The sequence below is a fragment of the Nyctereutes procyonoides genome, unplaced genomic scaffold (genome assembly GCF_905146905.1).
Source record: "Nyctereutes procyonoides isolate TBG_1078 unplaced genomic scaffold, NYPRO_anot_genome, whole genome shotgun sequence".
Classification (NCBI taxonomy): Eukaryota; Metazoa; Chordata; class Mammalia; order Carnivora; family Canidae; genus Nyctereutes; species Nyctereutes procyonoides.
This window is the reverse complement of record NW_026575021.1, coordinates 9,831,844-9,841,693: the sequence shown is the minus strand read 5'-3', so window position 1 is coordinate 9,841,693 and position 9,850 is coordinate 9,831,844. Positions and strand designations below refer to the sequence as shown.

Below are 9,850 nucleotides of genomic sequence, written 5' to 3'. Positions count from 1 at the left end.
AACATCTAAATGTCTCTGATACATGTCCACTCTAATGCTCACCATGCATTACTCCATGGAAGAGCCTCAATAACTCTCAAATCTTGTCTCCTAAGAGCTCTTTCTGGGTCCAGCCCAGCTCCAAACTTCACCTCTACGAGCACCAACATGATATCAAAAAGACCATTTTTCTGTTTATAGCCCTGTGCTGCTTCCCCATTGCCTACAAAATAATGATCGACTTCAGCCTGATATACAAGACTGAATCACAGTTGAACCCAGGATTATCTTCCCAGTCTTGGCTCTGATTCCCTGAATTCCCTACAGTCACACTGGACTAGCATTCATCCTTCCCTGCCTCTCCATGCAATTTCATGCCTCTTTGCTACTGTCCATTCGGTTCCATCTCTTCCTGGTGAAACTCCTCTCCAACCTTCCAGATCTGACTCTAAATGTCACTCTCTTCTGTAACTTCCTCTGGCCCTTTCTTCAAGAAGCTAGAGGAGGGGGATCCCTGGGTGGAGCAGCGGTTTAGCGCCTGCCTTTGGCCCAGGGCGCGATCCTGGAGACCCGGGATCGAATCCCACGTCGGGCTCCCGGTGCATGGAGCCTGCTTCTCCCTCTGCCTGTGTCTCTGCCCCCCCCCCCGCTTGTGTGACTATCATAAATAAATAAAAATTCAAAAAAAAAAAAAAGCAGAGGAGGAAGTAGGGGAAGGGTAGTGTTTCCAGATAATTTTATATTTACTGTTACAACTTTCACATTGATCTATGGTTGTGTATCTCTTTTCTGAATAGATTATGAGATGGTAGGGAGCAGAGATCAAGTCTAATCTTGCCTTATGATTGTGGTAGATGTTTCTGTTGCCTAGAAATTCAGTAAATGTTTATCAAAAGTGATGACAAAACCTATTTCAACATCCTTCATGTTAGGGACTGCCCTCATGCTGTCCCAGGTCCTCTCCCAGGATGCTTAAGGACATCCTACAGTGTAGATCACACCCAGTGCACATTTGCAACAGCTTAAAATATCCTAAGTGAACCCCTTCTATGGCCATTTTCAGAGCCAAATATTTGCCATTGCATTTAGCTAGCAGAGCTGAAAACATTGAGGACAAGGATGCCTCAATAGTCCATCACAATGATAATTAAGACCTGGGTTGAGATAGGAGAGCTACCTTGTGGCTCTCAAAACTCACACTGAATTGGCTCCCCCCCCCTTCTTATCTGTATTTGCTGCAAAAGCTCTATAGTTTAGGTGCTAAGGTGATACAGTTGCGATATTAAAATTTTCCTCTTGTTTTTATAGTTTAACCAATAAGGGGCATGAAATAATTTTACAGAAAAATCCCGAACTGTTGCTTTGAGCAGGGAATGCTTATTGGTACGACACAGGAAACAGCATCCCTGCTTCTGTGCAGTGGGGGAACCTGTCTTCAGTTCAGATCCCAACCAATTAGTTCTTTCTCCAATGGGTGGTGGGGTTTTTTTTCTTTTGAAATCTTTTACTTTTTAAAAATATTTTATCTAAGCGAAAGCCAGCACAGTGAGGAGGGAGAAAGGGGGAGGGAGAAGGAGGCTCTCAGCAGGGATGGGATCATGACCTGAGCCAAAGGTAGATACCTAACTGACTGAGCCACCCAGGTGCCCCTTAAACTCTTAAAATCTTTTCCTTTCTTGCAATGTAGCAAAGAACAAAAAGGGCCCAATGAAGCTGATAAAATGAGTATAGGGAGCACTCAGACTGAAGAACACGAAGTAAATGGATAAATGAGCATTTTGCTACCTGCTAGTGGAGACAAAGCATCTGAGCAATACCACCAATGACAACTGGATTTAAAGGAAGCTTCATGCAAGTGGGTGAGAAAAGGTTAAAAGATTCTCTTCTGATGCCAATAGGCCCTACCCTAAAGGAGCAATGTCCTAACACAGACAGCTGTAGGACAAGAATAGCATGGCACACAGATTAGTATCTGGGGCACCGGTAAAAACGTCCAGGCCAGAGCTGAACAGAGTATTCTTGTAACCACACTGGCTAAGTGCAACTGTACTTAATGAGGAAGAAGTGAAAATCATGAGGATTCCACTGTATATCCTTGCAGTTTGTTGCATATATTTATGTTTCATGTAGTGTTGAACTACGTATATACACACCTCTCATGACACTGAGTGGGTTCAGTTAATCTTTTCTTGGTTTCTTAAAAATCTCTAACTAAAAATCTTTCCAGTTGACTGATGCAGGTAAAATTCAGAGTGGGCCAAATTAAGGACTTTTCCTATTCCGTCCAGACTTTTGTCACATGACACTTCTCTAGAACAAATGGCTCCTAGCTAGTGGTGGAATTATGATGCCATAAGAACCACCAACTGGCTGTTAAATTTGCTGTCTCTTGCCTCAACAGGATTATGACATCAGATATAAAGCAGCCAATCCTCTCCTCCTTTCTTTTTTTCTTTCTTTCACTTATTAGCAATTTGGTTCAACAAACTTTTATAGAGGGCCTAGAACGTGTCCGTTCCTATGTTGAGGAAAGCCAAATAAACCTCCCTCTCTTCAGGAAGCTTACAAGCTTATACAGGAGGCAGACAAATAAGTTTAATATAATGTGATAATTGCAACAATATCAACACCTCCAAAAGTGAGAGGAGAAAGAGCATAAACAAGAGCAGGGATGAGCTCTGAGAGCCTGGGGTAAGGGTGGGGGGTTGGAGTTAGGAAGATTTTGTCAGTTTTAGGTAGGTTTAAATTTATTAAAAGTGCAACTATAGAGAAACCCCTTGCTTATTTCCTGGAGGTTAAGTGCACTAGTTCTTCCTGCAACCCTGCAGGATAAATTGTGTGCAAGAATTGACCCAAGCTGAACTGTGAACCAAGAATTGAAATAAAGGGCACGATTTGCTCAATCTGAACTACAACCAGTATGTTAAAAGAAGCAAACAAAGGAAACAACCAGCATTAAAGAACGTCAGAAGTGCAAGAGATTGCTTAGAGCTGATCTAGTCCATGTTTTTCATTATGTAGATGGAATAAAAGTGAAGTTCAGGTGATTAAAGACTTCTGTAAAATCACAAGAAACCACTAATTGGCAGAGGGTGAGATAAAGCAAGAGTGTCCATCATGATCCAAGTTTATTGTTTTTTCAACTTCTGCAATATACTTTATAGTGTACCACAAAAGAAAATTTTGATTTTATCTTTTCTTTCCAAATAATTGCCTAGTGATAGTATCCTAAAAGAATCGAATTGAGACAAAAAATATTTTCCAAATAAAGCCTTTACTAATCTGATGTTTTCTTCCATCTGTATAAAAAAGTAAGCTTTTTTTTAAAGATTTTATTTATTTATTCACGAGAGAGAGAGAGAGAGAGAGAGAGGCAGAGACAAAGGCAGAGGGAGAAGCAGACTCCACGCAGGGAGCCCGATGTGGGACTTGATCTTGGGACTTGATCCTGGGACTCCAGGATCACGACCTGGGCCGGAGGCAGGTGCTAAACCACTGAGCCACCCAGGAATCCCCCAAAAGTAGGCTTTTAAAATAGAATCTCAACCTTGTTGGCTTCACGCTTGTGATGAGGCATATGGCTTCTTCTTTCATCCGCAACACAGACTATTATGCACTCCAGGCTTCAGCTCTCTCTTAAATTGATTGCTATCCAGCACCCAACAGAAGCTCTGTGGAGGGGACCATTATTAAGGGCACTTATGAGGATGTCCACTTATTCCTACCAGTATGGAAGTTCTAAGTTTGTTACTGGGTAGCATCACTAGAGAGCTAAGAAATGGGGTATCAATTGCTTGGCCCTCTCTTTGATGACATGTGTTCTAGTGTCACCCCCTCAGCATTGATCAAAGGTGACCACAAGAAACAATCATATCAAGACTCTTGCTGTATTTGGTAAAAAAAAAAAAAAAAAAAAAAAAGAAAAGAAAAAGAAAAGTGGGGGAGGTACACTGTCATCTGTATTATTCTAGGCTCTTTAGAAAAGAATAAGCGTATTTTGGAATTGGTACCAGGAAAATGTGTTTTCATTAAAAGAAGTGGTTGTGTACTTTTAAACTCAAATAACAATAATCATAAAAGTAATTTTCCTTTCTGCATTGGCTTCCACAAAGTCCAGGTTAAATGTTAAATGAAGCTCAATCTTAATACATAGGCTTACACTGGGGGCATATTTGCTTTTTGCACTACAAAAATATTTCTGATCTAACAATGATATTTTCTACAAGTGTTTTACTATAAGTTATCTCAGATCCTCCTTTGGAAGTAGCGGGGAATAAATAATGAATAAATATCTAAAACACTTCGTTTTGAGTCATTGTTGACTATGATGCTTTGTTATTGATACACGTGAAGTTCCTGCTACACATGGCGCACGTGCTCCAGAGTTCTGGGGAAACCAAGTGGCACACGAAATGACTCCAGGCCGTAAGGGTCTTGAATCCAGCTGTGGGGCTAGAGCATATGTAGAGATAAACAGTTTCAGGTAGCAAACTCAAGTGATTTCAAAGATCCATTCTATTCTAAGACTCTAAGACTATGCAATTAGTAATTTGGACATTTGGTCAAAGCACATTCTGTTTTGAGTCAACTTAATATTGATATTTGGGCTAACATTTTTCTGAAGGTGGTAAGATCCTTTGGGTAATTCTGCTTCTGAATAAGTTTTCATAAAAGCAATCAGTGTTCATGGTAGAAATTCGGAAAATCAGAAAAGTGTAAAGGAGCAAAGTAGTTGATAATCATGCTTCGGGTTCATACTGTGTAACAATATATATATAAAATTTAGTGTTCCTGCTTTTTTTCACTTAACTTTATAGTGAGAATTCCTAGATACTAGATATTCTTCAGTAACGAGATTTGTATTGTGCAACATTGAATTGAAGGATTTGCTCAACTGTCACTGTATTGTTGATTTAGATTGTTTCCAACCTAGTTATCACCATTAAATACAATACTGTGATCTACACTGTAGTAATACACTGCTAAACACTTCACAGGAATTTTTTAAATTTAGTCTCACAATAATCCTGTGAAGTAAGAACTATTGTTCCTTGTTTATAATGTAACCAAGGAGTAGCAGTTAAACAGCCCACAGCAAGGAAGAGGACTTAACCCCTAATCTGACATAAGCAAATACTGCATCTTGTTTTTTATGAATAAATAAGTAGGACTGCTCAAAGATGCCAACCGCCTATTGAAATATGCAATTATTAGCTCCAAATTAAGAGAGCTGTAGGATTTTTCTCCATCCCTTTCCTTCTTCTTAATATATTTTTTAAAGGAAGGAACTAATGAATACTTAGGTTTTCTGATTTTTTTCTCTTACTTTAGTGATTATTGCTCTACTATGATAAAATGTGTCATGTACCCTTATGGTCCTTATTGTTTTTGTTTTTATTGAGATATAAATGACAAAGGTAATTATATTAGTTTCAAGTGTACAACATAATGATTCAATATTTGCATATAATGTGAAATGACCAACACAATACTCCATCCATTACTACACATAGCCACAATTTTTTTCCTTGTGATGAGAACTTTTATAGTTCTTATTTTGTAGTCTACAGAAGATGGTAGCAACACAGGCTCCAGAAATAAGCCTCTCATTTTTACTGGAGGACAGTAAAACCACGGTAATGAAGAGAAATTAAAAAAAAGTGGTATAATTCTGAATATTATCATATTTGGACATGTGCAATGTTCATATATTTTCAAGTACCTAAAGAAATGGAACTGAATTAAACGAGCTGGCTACCTGAGGCTCCGATCCACTCCTGCTGTTTTAATGACTAGATAAGAACGATTTCCAATCAGCTCATCATTTGAAGCATATAAAATAAGGGCTTCTAAACTGCTTAATGATGGTTGAAATTGTTTCATTTCGTAATTCGTAAGCAGTTTAAACGATCACTGTGGCATTAACGCACCCTTTTGAAATAGTGCCAAACGGGGTCTGAAACTTTCACAAAGTTTGTTAGAGAATGAGAAGTAAGTGAAACTTGAGAGCGATCAGCGATCCTGAAACGACACCAAATCATGTCCAAACCCGAGGGATCACCTTGGATTTGTGAGCATTCCCGGAGCATCCAATCTACTGACTCGGGCACCCTGCAGATCCTAAGTATTACAAGGGAAGCACTGAAGGCCTGAGAAGTTAGAGGACCGAGGAAGGCGCCAGGTAGGTGCTAACCTACTGCCTAGGCGCCAAATAGGTGCTTACCTATTGCCTAGGCGCCAAATAGGTGCTTACCTACTGCCTAGGTGCCAAATAAGTGCTTACCTACTGCCTAACCAAACTGTCCCTGGAGAAACCACCTTTGCTTTTCCAGGCAGGAGGCCTCGGGGAGTCCCCATCCCACACTGCAGGCGAGTCTTGGTCCATCAAGGGGTGGAGTGGGCGCCCTCGGTAGTCTCGACACCCCGGCCCGGGCCACGCGCGGAGTGTGCGAGGCCTCGGGCAGCCTAGCCAGGGCAGCCTAGCCATCGGCGAGCAGGAGCAGCAGCAGCAGGAGCAGCAGCAGCAGCAGCAGGAGCAGCGCCAGGGCGCTCCAGGGCAGGTGCCCGGCCCCGGGGATGGGGGGTTGGGAGGTGGGAGGTGGGAGGCGGGGGGTGGGGGGGTGGGAGTTGCAGTCCCCGCGGGCCGCCGCGCCCGGCGTTGCCAAGGCTTGCGCAGTGCGCGTCCTTAGCAGCCGGCCGCCCACGTCAAGGTTTGTTTAATAATCGCCCGGTATTTGGGGGGCGGCGGGGGGGCTCTGGGCGGCCGCGGGGGCAGCGGCTGAGGCGCGGCAGCTGTGGCCCAGGGCACCCTGCCCCGTCTGACCCGAGCGGGGAGGATGGAAGCTCCCGCCGCGCTCTGAGCCCCCCGCCCCCCCGGAGAGAGAACACCCCTCCCGCCGCACCGGCCACCCGCCCGCTGTCCTGCGCTCGGTCTCCGCCGCCCAGCGCGCGGCCGCGGGGAGGAGGGAGCGATGGCAGAGAACCTCAGGAGGCTGGTCTCCGGCGAGCCGCTCCGGACCATGCACGAGCAGCTGGAGCGCTGGCGGACGGAGTACAGTGTGAGTCGGGGCGGGCGGGGGGCGCTCCTGTCCCGGCGGGGGCCTCCTGGGGCTCGCTCGGGGGGCCGCCCGGGACCCGGATGGCGGGGGTGGGGGGGGGCGCGGGGCCGCAGACGCCCCCCGGGTCCCAGGGCGCCCTCCCGCCCCGCCCCCGCGCGGTAACCAAGGACGCTGGCGGCCCTAGCAACGGGGCGCGTCCGGGTCCCCAGGTCGGAGCGCAGCCCTGGTCCTGCCTCCCCGCGACTCTCGGGGGCAGCAGGGGTTGTTTCGGGGTGATATTTTATTTTATTTTATTATTTTATTTTATTATTATTTTTAATAATAAATTTATTTTTTATTGGTGTTCAATTTGCCAACATACAGAATAACACCCAGTGCTCATCCCATCAAGTGCCCCCCCTCAGTGCCCGTCACCCAGTCACCCCCACCCCCCGCCCTCCTCCCCTTCCACCACCCCTAGTTCGTTTCCCAGAGTTAGGAGTCTTCATGTTCTGTCTCCCTTTCTGATATCTCCTACCCATTTCTTCTCCCTTCCCTTCTATTCCCTTTCACTATTATTTATATTCCCCAAATGACTTTTTATAAAAAATACCCCCAGATGGCAGTGACATGGACACTTGTCAACGTTGCGGGCTTCAGGCGTGTGCAGACTTCAGGAGGCCTGGGGCCAGGGCTTCTGCAGGAAGCCGGCGTTCTGGCATCGAACCCATAGAGCTCCTCAAGTCCCATTAATCCTCCACCCCCACCCCCGACCCACCACCACCACCACCACCACCCAGTGCAATTCAGTGTTGCATCTGCTGAGGTTGATCCGTGCGTCTTAAGCAGGGGAGGCGCAGAGGTTCAGCGAGTGGAACGGCGGGGCGGAGCGCGGGGCGCCCATGGCCCTGCACCCAGCCCCCTCCGCCACCGCGGGTTCTAGGGCCGGCGCCGCACCGACCCGCGGAGGCGCCTGCGCCCATGCATGTCCCCTCGGTGCGTCTCGGTACCTCGTCTGTTAAATAGGAGACACTCGCTCAACCAGATGATACGCGAAGTTCTTTCTCGGATCTCAAATTAATTTTTTTTCTTTCTTTCTTTCTTTCTTTCTTTCTTTCTTTCTTTCTTTCTTTCTTTCTTTCTTTCTTTCTTTCTTTCTTTCTTTCTTTCTTTCTTTCTTTCTTTCTAATTTAAATCCTCTTGTTTCTGAAATCCTACCAGGACAAATGCAACTGGATGCCGTCTGAGTCTCTGGGCTTCCGCATTCCCCCTTGGACCAGGGCCCCTGTGGTGGAGGGGAGCTCCAACAGCACTTAGAGCTTTCTCCTCGCCCCCCCCCCTCTAGTGCTGAGTATTTACCACCTCTGCCCACTTTTAAAGAATGAGCACTGTGGCTATTCCTTCCCCATCAAGATTACAGGACTGTGCTTTTTTTAAAAATTATTTTATTTTATTTTATTTATTCATGAGAGAGAGAGAGAGAGAGAGGTAGAAAGACAGGCAGAGGGGAAGCGGGCTCCACGCAGGGAGCCCGATGTGGGACTCCATCCCTGGACGCCAGGATCACACCCTGGGCAGAAGGAAGGTGCTAAACCACCGAGCCACCCATTTTTTTGTGGTCTGTGGTTTTTTTCTTTTTTTTAATTTTACTTTATTTTAATTTTATGAGATTGCAAGGAAAATTGACATTTACCTCCTACTACATCTTATAGCATACTCTTTCTATTTCTTTCCTTCCTTTTTTCTCCCCTCCTTCTTTCTTTTCTCCCTCCCTCCTCTCTTTTCCTTCCTTTCTTTTTCTTCCTTCCTTCTTCCATTTCCATCTTCCTTTCCTTTCCTTTCCTTTCCTTTCCTTTCCTTTCCTTTCCTTTCCTTCCTTCCTTCCTCCCTCCCTCCCTCCATTCCTCCCTCCCTTCTTTCTTTCCTTCCCTCCTTCCATCCTTTTTCTTTTTTTTATTTTTATTTTTTTATTTATGACAGTCACAGAGAGAGAGAGAGAGGCAGAGACACAGGCAGAGGGAGAAGCAGGCTCCATGCACCGGGAGCCCGATGTGGGATTCGATCCCGGGTCTCCAGGATGGCGCCCTGGGCCAAAGACCGGCGCTAAACCACTGCGCCACCCAGGGATCCCTTCCATCCTTTTTCTTGTTATTACCCTGTGACTTAAGTAAACTCTGAATGTTAAAAAGTACATTCAGTTTAGGGGTGCCTGACTGGCTCAGCCAGGAGAGAGAGCTTGGGGCTCTCGATCTTGGGGTTGTAAGTTTAAGCCTCAATTACTTAAAAATATAATAATAAGGTTTTTTTTTTTTTTACAAAAAATATATTCAGTTTGTCACAAGACCATGTTTAACATAAATGACACTACCATTTCGCGGAATCAAATGATTGTTTTAGAAACTACACATAAGTACTAAGACATGCCAAAGTTTATTACACTTCCCTTTCTTAGTAACAGTGGCCCATCTACAAACTATTTCAGTCTAGATTCTCTCCCCCATGCCAGGCTCATCCCCCCCACCTTCATAGAGAATGCACTTTTAGAGACCAATGCCTTTCTAAAAAAATCTGTGACCATTTCTCTGTATGGTCATTTCTCCTGGGCTGTCTAGTGTTTCTGTTGCATTTGGCTGTTGACATCTCCATTCTTCTAAGGCTCTAACAGTTTGTCTCCTTGCCTTGTCCACTTCCCTCCTATAGTAATTATTCGGGACTTTATCAATCTTCTCTTGGGCCTCCATCCTTGCTTCTCTCCCACATATAAGCCCATGAATCTCATATCTGTATTCAGGGCCTGTTCTCATCTGAGCTCACTTCTCCGATTGCCTTTTAGA

The 9,850-nt window shown here is 44.9% G+C and overlaps 1 protein-coding gene across 1 annotated transcript in view; it reads left to right on the top strand.

Annotated features, from left to right (window-relative positions):
* Nucleotides 1-6,938: 6,938 nt before the first annotated feature.
* SPATA18 (spermatogenesis associated 18) overlaps nucleotides 6,939-9,850 on the top strand; it is a 36,324-nt gene continuing 33,412 nt past the window's right edge. Inside the window, exon 1 of the mRNA XM_055341562.1 lies at nucleotides 6,939-7,037. Coding sequence (XP_055197537.1) covers nucleotides 6,951-7,037 — 87 coding nt within the window. The 5' untranslated portion in view covers nucleotides 6,939-6,950. The remainder of the gene's footprint in view (nucleotides 7,038-9,850) is intronic.